Below are 14,410 nucleotides of genomic sequence, written 5' to 3'. Positions count from 1 at the left end.
GTGTATTTGCTTATCTTTCCACCACATCCATTTGTAATATTGAGTACTTTCTTTGCACTAGGTACTCACAAAACCAGCGAGTTAGAGATGTAAACCATTAAGTAGCAATATCAACATCTTTAATATCATCTGTTAAATAAGAAGTCTATCATGGATACTAGCCAGTAGTTTAGTAACTACTGGCTAAAATAGGTACTATGAGATTGTATTATGTGATGAGATAAAGCAGCACAGCGTTGAGTTTGAGCATGGATTGGATCTGAATCATGACTCTTGTCACTTATTAGCTGTATAATCCTGGGGAAATTTCTTGACACATCTGTGCCTTAATCTCCCTATCTGAAATTGGGGATAATAATACCAACTTGTAAGTTTGCTAGAACAAAACTAAATTGGTTATCACCGGAACATTTTTTTTAAAGATTTTAATTTAACTTATTTGAGAGTGAGTAGGGGTGCAGGGCAGAGGGAGAGGCAGAAGCAGACTGCCCACTGAGCAGGGTGCCCAACACCGGGCTCGATCCTAGGACCCTGGGAGATGCTTAAGCCACTGAGCAACCCAGGCAGCCCTATCACTAAAACATTTAAAACAGTTCTGGTAACAGAACTCAATTATCTATTGCTGCATAACAAATTAATCTAAAACTTAGTGGCTTAAAAACAACAAAAATGTATTATCTTAATTTCCATGGGTCCAGAATCCACTTAGCTAGACTGTTCTAAGGTCTCTCATGAGATTATACTTCTATTTCAACCATGGCCGCATCATCTGAAACCTTGACTCAGGTGAGAGGGCTCACTGTTGAGAAGGCTCTCACAGCCGGAAATTGGTGCTGTCCACTGCAGTACTTATTCACTTACATGTACCTCCCATCATTGGTAGGGAGCCATCAAATCTTGCCCAAGTTCAAGGGACGATCATAAAAGGAGATAAATACCAGAAAATAGGGGTTGTTGGAAGCTACTCTGTAGGCTGCCTACTTCAATGGGGGTACTGTGCTTTTGTTGGTTAAATAAACTATATATGCAAGTGTCACTATATTTCCTCATTTGAGTTCCTCAGCAATGGTAATTAGAAAAAAATGAAGGAATCACAGAAACTCCTGGAAAGTCAAGTCTACTATCTTTATTTAAGGACTCATTTGAAAAGATTACATTAATCAAATGAATTTCTTTAAATAAATATGTGTATATAGTTTTGTCCAAAGAAGACAAACTTTATTAGAAAATTATGAAGTATTACTGAATCAACCAAAGATTACAGTAGTCTATTTTGCAGTATTATTCACTAACTATAGATTACTCTAGGTCTTTGCTCCATTATAGTCAAAAGTCATGAATTGGTATTCAGAATTCAGGAGATCTTGTTCATATGAGGCAGGAACTGTTTCTCTTTTAAATCAGGAAAATGAACGGAAAAGGATAAGGAACCCCAAAGTCAGGACGCAAGGAAGCAGGCAATAGCTGCTGAGCTCATGTGCCATGAGCATCAGATCAGCTCTGTCTCCCTTTTCTCTTATTAAACCTCAAAAATGTACTCCGGCCTAGTCGTGAATGGAAAATAAAGTACACAGTTTAAAAAACAAACCGCAAAGTGGTATTTATTTACATTAAAATGTGAATTACTTGTATACACACAAATAAGAGGCACAATCTGTTATGCACAATAACTATATAATCTTCAGTACATGTTATACACAGTAGCATCTGTTAAGTCAGTGGTTTGAGTGAAAACACAGTACCAAAACATTCCTGATACAAAATAAATTACTCATTCACATATATTCTAATCATACAACAGTTAATATTTAAAAAGTTAATGCACTTCAAAAAACACTAGCTACATGTACAACCAAAATGTATTAAGTTTGTTTTATGAAAAGTGTCTTAAGATTATTAGGCATAAATGATCCCTTTCAGGATACATTTTTATTTTTTAAATAAATAAACTACACTGATTTCAAGACCATTTATATATAGGCCCCTAAAATATGATTGAAGACAGACATTAATTACTTCATATTTTAAAGATGTAACTAGAGAATATGCTAAACTATTGCCCCCAAATTCCAACACTGCCATTCTATTTTTCAGACACAAATTATTTAAACATCCAATTTTAGTATATGAGATTAGCTGCCTTGTTTTGCAAGTTGTTTCTGCTAAAAAGTGTTAACAGATTGTCCTCAACTATCTCCTGTATTTGAGAGTCAAGATTTTTTTTTAAAAAAATGTTAAAATGTTTTAGGTTAAAGCTGATACTGTATATGGAGATTTTTTAACACTTTTAAGACCTTTGCAAAAAGATCTTTTCAAATTCTGAGATCTATCAAAGATTCCTATCAAGTCCATGAGAACACTTGAATACTTTCATAACGCAGTGAAGGATTCATCTTTGGCATTTCTCTGTTAGTTCTAAAATAAAATACGTCAACAAACATTTTTTAAAAATTTTTCTATCTACTTACTAGACATTCTGTACACAAAACTATGTGATTGAAATTGTGTTTTAACCACAATCTCATTGCTAACATTTTTCTTTTATCTGAAAAAAATATTAACATTCAGCTTTTTACTCTGAGAAGCTGAAATGTTTTGATGTTGTTGAAATGAGTTTGCTTAGTTCTCTTTTTCAGTGATTAGAAATTCAACATCCTTTAAATTCAACAACGGATAAAGCAGACACTTTTTACATTAACAAAAATGTTGACCAGAGTGTAATCTTTGAATATTGATATGAAGCATGCATGTATTAAGAAAAAAAATCTTCAAATATGGGCATAACAGAAATATAATTGCTTGCTACATTTTCTTTCTTGGTCCCTGTAGCATTTCTAAAAGGAAACAGACAAAAACAAACAAAACTGCTACAAATGCTGATTTGTCTAAATCCTCCCACATTGCCTTCCACATTAGATTGCCACGTTACTTCCAATGTTCAATTTTTTTACTCTCATCACACACTAACCTTAAGGCTAAAAAACAGTCCAAGTGTGACTACTGTAAAATGATAGCGGGAAACCACAATAAGGATTTTACAACTGAGCACATTTTCCTCATTCAAAACTAACATGGGGAAAAAAGTCTCAGTAAAAATGGAATCAAATATGACTTGATAGTTCAAATGCCAGCTACATTCTCCAGGGCTTACTGAAAATAAACAAAGAAACGAAAACAAAAACATAAATAGTAGAGCTAATTACTGGTACTTACCAATGTCTGCAAAGGTCTTGGATAACAAAAAAGAGCTAGTAACGATGGCTTTATTGTAACATTAAGACGTATAAAGTGAAATTAATAATTCCCTACTGTTTTCCAACCAGGCAGAATCATGGAAATCCAAGCAGAGAATGATGCATTGCAACCGAAGGAACTAGAGTATAAATTGGTTACTTTTACTGTCTGGCACTGAAACATTTGGATAAATCTACAGCTATTTTAGAAAGAAAATAAGCTGATACAATAAATAGGTTTTAAAAATCTGGAGAATGCAGATTACATAAATAGGACACATAACTGAATTTGTGAAAGTAAATTTATTATAGAATATGGCAGTTACTGAACATTATACATGCAGCTTATTTAATACTGCTATCTCCCAGCCAATGTAAAAACTGACTCCAATACTGTCCTTCAAGTATAGTTCAAACTAATAGTTACATATGATAACCAAGTAAATCCATTACCAGCTCCTGCTAATATAATTTAGTAAGAACTGGGAATCGTAATATGGGCACAAGGCAATATTTACAGAAAGTAATTTTAAGTGCATATGGTTATCTACTTCCAGAATCCAGAAAACAAAGTCACCCAAGCTCCTATAACAGTTTTACCTCAAGTCTATAATTTTAAAAGCATATGTTGAAATGAGATCTCTCCAAAATCAAATAGGATCGATCTATCCTATTTAATCCTAAACCAAAATGTTATGTAAAATTCTGTGTATCTAAATGTTACCTTTCAGGTAAATTTGTGAGATATTTTAGATTTTCTTTTTTATTGGAGGTGGTCTGATAAAGAGGAAGAGGCTCATCAGACAATCACAAATAATCTTATCCCTCCAGAATTCAGTTGAAGTTGGTCTTTTGCAAATGCTTATTGGGAATTTCTAAAGCACTGACTTGGAGAGGCCAAGAGCCTCCATCAATCCCTGCTTGGATAGCCACTCCTGTCACCACTGCCAGGTCAGGGTCTACAGAAGTGTTGGGATCCTTCCCAAAGAACTCTTGAATGACTTGGCGGATTCGAGGAATACGAGTAGAACCCCCAACCAAAACCACCTCATCAATCTCAGTCTTTTCCAGGTGGCCTTCTTTTAACACTTGCTGAATAGGTACAAGTATCTTCTGGAAGAGATCTTCATTAAGCGCGTCAAAGAGCTTTCGTGATATTTCTGTTTCAAACAACACCTGACTTTCTCCACTTTTCTTTTCAGAAAGGCCAGCTCCAAACACACTGTTTATGTGGTGGTCATCAGAGGGAGAAAATCTGTCCTTTGGCAGTTCAGTGTCACTACTCTGAGGCTCATTCTTGTCCTTTTCCTCCACTGTTAGTAATACTGACAACTGAGCAGACTGATGAAGAGTCAGATTCAATTTGACCATTTCCACAGCTTGTCTTAATCTGTGAATTTCCTCTTTCCTAGAGGGTAGAAAGCCATATGTTTGATAGATCTGTTTATATAAGTACTGAAGCAGTCTTTGATTAAAGTCCTGTCCTCCAAGTTTGTTATTTCCTAAGTTAGAAATAAAAAGGTATATGTTATATTTATGCATTTGTATGTGTATATACAGGTCTGTGTAGTATGTATGAAAATTATATTTAAGGAATAACAAATCTTTTGCTTAATGTACTCTAACTCTTGAAATTTTATTCATTCAAAGCTTGATTAAAAATAACTGGATTACAATAATTTTTTTAAAAAGATTTTATTTATTTATTCATGAGAGACACGGAGAAAGAGAGAGGCAGAGACACAGGCAGAGGGAGAAGCAGGCTCCATGCAGGGAGCCCGATGCAGGACTCGATCCCGGATCCCAGGATCATGACCTGAGCTGAAGGCAGCCACTCAACCACTGAGCCACCCAGGCGTCCCAGGATTAAAATAATTTTAACTTGGGTGCCTGAGTGGCTTAGTTGGTTAAGCATCTGCCTTCGGTTCAGGTCATGATCCCATGATCCAGTACCGCATTAGGCTCCCTGCTCAGCAAGGACCCTGCTTCTCCCTCTCCCCCTCCCTCACTGCTCATGCTCACTCACTCTCTCTCTCTCACGCTCTCTTTCTCTCAAATAAATAAAATCTTTAAAAAAATATATTTGATATTAAATATATCAATATATTTTTGATATATATATTTGATATATATCAAATATATATTTGATATTAAAAAACTGCACATTTGGTTAAAATTTTTAAATAAAAAAGGAATATCTCTTAATGATATCAAATAATTTTTCAGAGGATAAAGGTTGACAACAAAGATTAGCTTTTAGTAGCAATTTAAAACCACTTAAAGTCATTATTTTCAACAGAAGTCCTTATAATTAAAAAAGATAAAGTAGGCACTTTATCTTTTTTAAATCCTTTTGCTTGCTAGATTAAGAGCTAAAATAAAAAAAGAGAGAGAGAGAAATTTAAAAGGAAAAGATTAATGTAATACAAATCTCTGGCACTGAATCTAAAGAGTCCAGTTAGGAGAAAGAAAAATGCAGAAGTTAGACAACCTATTAACTCACAGCTTCACTTTTTAAATAGGCTCCATTCTTTAAATTAAAAAAAAAAAAAATCTTAAAAAGATTTAGAATACAAAATCCTACAATTTCCTAGAGAATATTATTATTAGATTTTCTTACATATCTACTTTGTAAAACACATTATCAAATGAAGTAAACTGATCACTCTTCATTTTTTATTTATTTATTTATTTTTAAAAGACTTTATTTATTCATGAGAAACACACACACACACAGAGGCAGAGACACAGGCAGATGGAGAAGCAGGCTCCATGCAGGGAGCTTGATGTGGGACTCGATCCCGGGTCTCCAGGATCACAGCCGGGCCTGAGGGCAGCGCTAAACCGCTGAGCCACCAGGGCTGGCACCACTCTTCATTTTAAAGAATTTTTCTTGCTTTCTGTTCCCTTCACCACAGCCATGAAGTCCTATTGGCTCAGTGAGCTACAACTGGCAATGTATTTATTTGTATTATAGGATGCTCAGTCATTTTATTTAGACTTCACTTTTTGTTGTTATCATATACATAAATGGTGGTTATAAAGTTACGTATACAGACTACCAAAGTGAAGTCAAAGTATACTGAAAACATCTGACTTTTAAAAATTTTATTTAAAGATTTTATTTATTATTTATTTTAGAGAGAGAGAGCAGGGGGAAGAGCAGAGAGGGAAAGAATCTGAAGTAGACTCCATACCAAGTACAATGTCTCCTATGGGGCTTGATCTCACAACCCTGAGATCATGACCTGAGCTGAAACCAATAGCTGAATATTTAACCAACTGAGCCACCTAGGCAACCCCGAAAAATTTTTTAAAATAAACACTTAATACACTTGGTGTGCTAATAAGGAAAGCACTGTCTAAAACTCTTTTAGTCTTCCTGTATTTTTCTTACCAGACATTGCTCGGGTTAGAAACATTCCTCCTTGTTTATTTAGCAATGACACATCTAGAGTTCCTCCGCCCAAATCTATCACCAAGACGTGAAAGACCTCAGCCTTGTGGAGGCCATAGGCCATAGCTGCCGCTGTGGGTTCATTTATTACCCTCAAGATCTTCAGTCCTGTAAAATTGGTTGGAAGGAAGAACAATTCATCAGAGGACACCATTACCAAAATTCCTTCCCACTCAACCTCATTATCATGTTAGTGTATTTTATGGAACATGACTCCGCTGAGTAACAATGACTGTAAACATAACACCAAAAATAATGAAATGGGGAAGATAAAAATTGGTTGTAAAATTATTCCAAAAAATTATTAATATAAAAGTCCAGATTCAGTTGAATACGCCATTATTTTCTATATTAACGTTTAATTTTTAAAAGCCCCTTCTAATTTTCATTATTTTACCTGGGAATATATGAGCAATAAAACTTTAATTATTATGTGCTATAATAAATAAATTGTTGTAGAAATAAAATAAGCTTACTATGCTCTTCTTTTTAAAGTGACTGAAAAAAAGGGGATAACAGAAGAGATTATAAAAAAAATCTAGATAAAAAGTCCTTAAAATTTAAGACCCTCAAATGTAAATCTGAAATATATAGCAAATCTGATCTTGAAGGTACTGTTAAATAGTGAAAGTTCAAAGATCAGATTTCCTTGCGTAAACTTCCTGCTTTAACCTAAATGCCACATGTCAGGGACCATCTCTCTCTCATTCTCTCTCCTGCAACATACTTCCTCTCTTTATCTGGTAGGCTAACAACGTCGCCTCCTTCAGATCTGCTTAAACTTCACTTTCTCAATGAGGCCTGCCTGACCACTCTAAAACCGCAAGACCTCTCACTTTCTGAAGACCCCTGGAAATCCTGTAGGAACAGGATTTTTTCTTCCATAGCATGTTATTTTTGATATATATTATATCAAGGTTTTCAAACTAGGGCAATTCTGCTCCTCAGGGAACATTTGGCAATGTCTGAAGACATAGGACAGTCACTACTTGGAGGACAGTGCTGCTAGCACCTAATGAGTAGAAGCTAGGGGTGCTGCTAACTATCCTATAATGCATAGGACAGTTTCCCACAACACAAAATTATCTGGCTCAAGATATCAATAATGCTAAGAGTGGGAAACCCACAATATACTTATCTTTAATACAGATTTTGTTTCCCTCTAGTAGGATATAAGTTCTGTGAGAACAGAGATTTATCTGTTTTATTTACCAAGGCTCTCAATATTTATTGAATGGTTTTAAAGGAGCTGTCTTCCACCTCAGATTTTCAAGAAAATATTACTTTTATCTTAACATTAAAGAAAGTTTATAGAAAAAAATTCCTCCTTGCTAACATGCACCCATGTTAGCCTTGTTACATGCCTATCTGACTGGCTGTTGTTATAGTGTGTTCCATTTTACATTGTGCTATGGAATTTTCTTAATTTTTTTTATAAACCTATATCAAAATCCATCTAATTTACCCACTTTGGGTTTATTTATGTCCTCCTTTGTTGGTTTGCAAAGTGATACACCTTACTACAGATTTTCAACCTGAGAACATTCTGAGAAATGTACCACTCAAGCAAGGGTGATATTACCTGCAAGGTTAGCAGCTTCAATTGTTGAATTTCTCTGTTTTAGATCAAATTCTGCTGGTACAGAAATAACAGCATTGGCAACTGGCATTCCAAGATATTCTTCTGCCATTTCCTTTAACTTCAACAGTAGTCTAGAGCCAACATATTCTGGGGAAACGGTGATGGTCTCATTACTTGTCACAGAAAACTCAACCATTCCATTTTTGTTTAAAACCTGTGAATAAATTTTGAAAAAAAAAAAAAAAAAGAAACGTAAAATCAAACATATACACACACATATACTTAAATACATATGTACTGAACTTATTCAATAAAGACTTTATAAGGTCATAAAATTTATTTGTAATCTATCATTTACTAAGATTAGAAGTTATTGAAAGCTATACTTTAAAATCTATAAAGTGAATCTACAAGAACAGCAGAATAATAAAATCCATCACCAAGCACATAAATGGAACACAGAAGATTCTCAATATATATTTGTTAAATGAATGAAAGAAAAAAAAGATGAAATATAAGGAATAAAAGTTGCTGGATCAGATATTTGACTTAGGATCTTCTTCCTTTTTTTCATTTTTTTTTTTTTTCTAATTAACTTGTTTCCAAAAATAAAAGATAACTGAAAAACTGTTCTGGTACATATTAACAAGAATAATTTTGGTACTTCGCTATGTTTTTATCCAAAAATCACTTACCTTCTTATTTCCATGAAAACATGTACTCACTCATTATCCCTGCTAATGTGGTTATATATTTCAAAAACTAGATTAATTCTAAAACTACGGTCCTACTTTCACCAACAGACTACATTCATATCAACAGAAAAGAGAATCAGTCTCCTAAGAAATTGTAAGAATTTTACCCCAGTCATTCTAGACCACAAACTGGGTTTCAATCAAAAAAACTTGACCATTAACAAACCTATCTGGGAAACAGAAAAACAAGCTACAGATACTATGTAAATAAGGTCCAAAGACACCATACTATCAGACTCCACATGAAACAGAAACAACAAAAAAACAGAACACTTAAGAAACTCAAAACAACAAAAAAACTCAAAATAACTCTCGGTTGAAAAACAGTACAGAGGTTCCTAAAAAATTGGAAACCGAACTACTATATGATGCAGCAAGTCCACTTCTGGGAATATACTCTTATGTCGAAGAACCACTTGCACTTCACGTTCATAATAGCTGAGCCATGAATACAACCTAAGTATCTATCAATAGATATATGGATTAAGTTGGGATATTCACATACAATGGAATGCTATTCAGCCTTAAAAAGAGAAGACAATCCTGTCCTTTGTGACAGCATGGATGGACTAATACTCATGTATTACGCTAGGCACAGGAAGTCAAACAGGGAAAGACAAATGCTGTATGATCTCTTACACGTAGAATCTAAAACAACCAAACTCAGAGAAAGAGATTAGATAGATTACCACAGGCAGAAGATGATGGGGGAGAGTAGGGGAAATGGATGAAGGCGGTAAAAAGGTACAATCTTCCAGTTATAAGATAAGTAAGTACTGGGAATGTAATGTCAACATAATGACTATAATTAATATTGCTGTAGGATATATCTGAAAGTTGTTAAGACAGTAAATTCTAAGAGCTCTCACAGCAAGGAAAAAAGTTTTTTTCCTTTTTTGTATCTACATGAGATTACAGATGTTAATGTATTGTGCTAATCATTTCACAATATATTTAAGTCAAATCATTATCCATACATCATAAACTTATATAGGGCTGTATGTTGATTATATTCCAATAAAACTTGGGGGAAAAATAACTCTTGCATCAATAAATAATTGTCTCAAATTCTTAATTTTGCTGAAATATAGAGCTTTATATAATTTAATCATTATTTAAGAAAAACTTATAAATTGATAAAGGACCTTAAGTAAAAGTTAATAAAGAACAAAGAAATAAACCTAAGAAATGCACAGGGTAAATTTATTTTCTCCTTTGGAAATGCATAAAATATTTAAGAATTTTGTTCAATAAGAGCACTGATACAGCTATCAGTTTCAAAAGCTATTCACTTAGAATTCCTCTTCATAATTTACAAGAAAAGCCCTCAATGGAAAAAACATATTTAAAAGATATGAGTAGGGGGGTGGGCAAAAAGGTTGATGAGGATTAAAGTGTACAATTATCATGATGAAAAAAAATGTTTTAGACAAAAAATAAAATATTTAAAAGAAAAAAAACCCCAGCAAAACACAAACCTACAAATAGTCATGTAAAAACATTAGGAAAAAATAGAAGTGGATAGGAATGGGAAAGGCTACAGTAAGCATGATAAGAGTCTATAACTACTTTTTTTAAATTTGAGATGATTTTGCCACATAAAAATTTAATATTCTTGAGAAGTAAAAAGTAAAAATAAATACATAAATCTTAAAAAAAAAAAAAAGAGTAACTAGGGATGACACAACACAGAAGATTGAACACAGCCTTTTCAATCAACGGTTTGGCAATATAAATCAAAGTATTTAAAGAATACAAGTTCTTCTACTTCTAGAATTCAAGTTTAGGAAATTATCAAGAAGTACACAAAGATATGTACAAGGATATTCACTGAGGCTGCAACATAAGTGGAAAACCAGGGAAAAAATAAAATGTGCACTTATCAAGACTAGACAATTGAATAATGGAATAGTCATTCTAAGGAACCATGTCATATTGTTGAATTTCAAACAAATCATAAAAAGGATGCCTACTATGATCTCTTTTTATGTATACAAATATGTATATCCTAACACACCCAGAGCATCTATTCATCTATCAAGCCATCCATCCATCCAACCATCCGTCCATCCATCCATCCATCCGTCCGTCCACCCCATAGTACGTGGGGCTTCATTAGCTTTCTTGCTACAGTGAAACAAAGAGCTAAGCAGATATTCTGAGGATAACAGCTCAAGAACATTGTAAGACTCCAAGTCTGTGATAGAGCTGTGGAGCCAATGAATTAACTCATCCTGGAATTGCTGTAGGACTGCTTGTTATCATGTAACTTCCATGCAGACCAAGTAAGTTGAAACAGAATGTTTTGTTACTTGAAGCCAAAACATTAATTGAAACAGTATGCTGAACTAAAATTAAAATAGATTTTAGCTTAATCACTTACCTTAAATGGGTATCTGCCAATTTCAGCCTCCAGCTCCTCTGGGGTAAAAATCTTGCCTATGAATCTCTTGGCATCATATATTGTGTTCTGAGGATTTGAATCTGCCAACTCTAAGCTTTCATAACCCACATATACATCATTGTCAGTAAAGGACACCATACTGGGTATACTGATGTGCCCATTTTCATCTGGAATGACCTTTACTTTTCCTGTGCCAGGAAAAAACACCCCAACAGAACAGTAGGTGGTGCCAAGGTCAATTCCAATCACTTTGGGAGTAGGCAATGGTAAATACTGTTGTGCCAAATAGCCAGCCAACAGGAGAGTCAAAACAGCTGATCCTGAAATAGAGGCAAGTTAAGAGATAGTCTTATTAAACTAGTACAATATGCTAAATTACAAATATGCTATTGTAATTTAAATTTAGTTTTTAGTCTCAACTCTTTGAGACGAGAATAACACACTCTCAAAATATTTTCTTTTATAGTACTAATGATAATACTTCTCTCAGACATCAAGTTTTTCATAATGCAAAATGACTATACTACAATTAAAATAAAGGAACAACAAAACCAAAAACCCCTGTAGTTGTATGTCTGTGTACTTTCCCTATGGGAGAAGAAAAAGTAAAAACATAATAATTGTGTTGATGCTGACAAGAAAAGTCATTCATCTCTAGCAAAGGCTAGATAAATATAGATATAATTCAACGTCTTGATCAATTGATATTTAAATTTTATTGCTTTATAAACAGCCTTAATTATCACTATTAAAAAGAAACTTCAGGGCAGCCCCTGTGGCGCAGCTGTTTGGCGCCGCCTGCGGCCTGGGGTGTGATCCTGGAGACCCGGGATCGAGTCCTGCAACGGGCTCCCTGCATGGAGCCTGCTTCTCCCTCTGCCTCTCTCTCTCTCTCAGTCTCTATGAATAAATAAATAAAATCTTTAAACAAAAATAAAAGAAACTTCACTGGGATGCCTGGGTGGCTCAGTGGTTGATCATCTGCCTTTGGCTCAGTCGTGATCCTGGTGTCCTGGGATCGAGTCCCACATCGGGCTCCCTCTGGGAAGCCTGCTTCTCCCTCTGCCTGTGTCTCTGCCTCTCTGAGTCTCATGAATAAATAAATAAAATCTTTAAAAAAAGAAAATAAATAAATAAAATAAAAAGAAACTCCGTTATTAGTATTTCCACACCAAAAACTCTTTGAAGGGCTAAAACTCTTTATTCCCTCATCTCCTTTTTCCTTTCAAAAGGATGCACTGGATAAATTGGCAAAATGATTTTGAAAGTTGTTTGATTATGAAACGGCCACTTTACAACAGAACAGAGTTAACTTTTTCTGTGTTTAAATATGAATTAAGGAAATACTTCCTGCAGAAGTTAACATTTAGAGAAGGAGAACCTAAATGTGTAACCCTAAAGGCAACATAAAGCTCCTTGAAGACAGGTTTTGTTCACTGTTGTATCCCTTGCACCAGGAATGGTTCCTAGCAAATAGCAGATGCTCACAAATACTGATTTTAAACACACACACACACACAAATAAGAACAAAAGCTATGCAGATTGTAAACATAAGTGACTAAGAAAGATATCCCTTCGAATTCACAATTAATCTGTTCTTTGGTTTCAGGAGACTATGTCTGTAATCTGTTACATATGACCCCAACGTCAATTTGTAGGAGTCTGTTTTACTAATTGTGAGCTCATCCTCATCAACACATAATCCAAAAAAAAAAAAAAAAAAGAAATCAGGTGCCAACCCCACTTTCCTCTTGCTCCTACGTGGAAAACTTCAGAAACATTTCATTATTTTCTCGGTCGGGGAGGGCTAATTACTAACCCCGATCGGTAGAAAGAGCATCAGACTATACACCCGAGAGGCCTGGCTCTTTGCAAACGCAGCATCCCAGGAGTCTACAGCTCCGGCCGCCGGCACAGCTCCTCCCCCTTCTTCTACAAAGGGGTCCTGGGGATGCACGTTCTTGCAGCCTCTCAAAGGCCGCAACTCAACCAACGATTCAAAATCGACATTCTTCTGAAAAGAACCTTTCCCGAGGCCCGATGTCCCTGGGATGCAAGCGGAGGGTCGCCGCCGGCCCTACATGGCCTACTCTGGCCCAGGCCATTCCTGGACGCGACCCTCAATCCGGCGCCCCGAGAGCCAAAAACCGCCTCCAAGTCACCCTTCCGGAGTCCTTCTCACTGCGCCAGTTTGATCCAGGAGGTGACAACCACCCCTGCCCCTCCTGGCCTCCCCAAGCTGCTCCAGTGTCCACAACAGCCACAGAGAACCCCTGGTCACTGACCTAAGATCGTCATCTCTCCAGCCATCACAGTCCCGCCGGAGGGGCTTGGGATGACTGTACCAGACGTGAGGTGCCGCCCCCACGCCACCTCCCAGCCCCGAGGCCTACTGGGTAACGTAGTTCTCTTGCTCCAACGCTGTTCGAGAAGCCACATCTCTGACCAGAGAAGGGACTTCATTTACCGTCAGGTCGCGGGGCTGAGCGCCTCCATTCAACCGCTGCCAGTGACGTCTGAGCCGCCCTCCCACGCCCGGACTACGGAGCCAATGAGGCTGAGGTGGAGGAGAGCCAAGGAGGGAGCCTGGAGTTCATAATCAAACCTGAAGCGCCTGGAGCCAAGTTGAGGTAAAAAGACACGATCTCTTTAGCGCCGCCCCATCGCTTTGCACTCTGGGAAGTGTAGTTCTGGCCTGCTCCTATTCGCGAGAGGGAGAGCGGGGACCGTTAGGTTACTGCTCTTTCTAGCCAGTGTTCCTAACCAGGTCCAGGTTCGAACCTTCGTCTTTCGCGCCTCCTACCTTTTCAGGAATGCTTTCTTTGCCTGGGATCTAGATTCCGGATAGAGCTCCTCTAAACACCGCTCACCCCTCCAGCCTTCCTACAAGAGCCCCTATGGCAGTGAGCACAGAGGAAGGCCGGGGGGACATCCCTGTGACTTTTTTTTTTTTTTTTTAAGATTTTATTTATTTATTC

General features: G+C 36.3%; 1 protein-coding gene across 1 annotated transcript; it reads right to left on the bottom strand.

Moving 5' to 3' along the window:
- Nucleotides 1-1,574: 1,574 nt before the first annotated feature.
- HSPA13 (heat shock protein family A (Hsp70) member 13) lies at nt 1,575-14,039 on the bottom strand. Its single transcript, XM_025995653.2, has 5 exons — nt 13,718-14,039; nt 11,411-11,751; nt 8,273-8,486; nt 6,631-6,798; nt 1,575-4,735 (listed from the first exon to the last, which is right to left on the bottom strand). The coding sequence occupies exons 1-5, from the start codon at nt 13,893-13,895 to the stop codon at nt 4,068-4,070; spliced, it is 1,569 nt and encodes a 522-aa protein (XP_025851438.2). The 5' UTR covers nt 13,896-14,039; the 3' UTR covers nt 1,575-4,067.
- Between the last annotated feature and the right edge of the window lie 371 nt (nt 14,040-14,410).

The sequence above is a fragment of the Vulpes vulpes genome, chromosome 15 (genome assembly GCF_048418805.1).
Source record: "Vulpes vulpes isolate BD-2025 chromosome 15, VulVul3, whole genome shotgun sequence".
Classification (NCBI taxonomy): Eukaryota; Metazoa; Chordata; class Mammalia; order Carnivora; family Canidae; genus Vulpes; species Vulpes vulpes.
The sequence above is the reverse complement of the archived record's forward strand: the minus strand, read 5'-3'. Positions and strand labels throughout refer to the sequence as shown.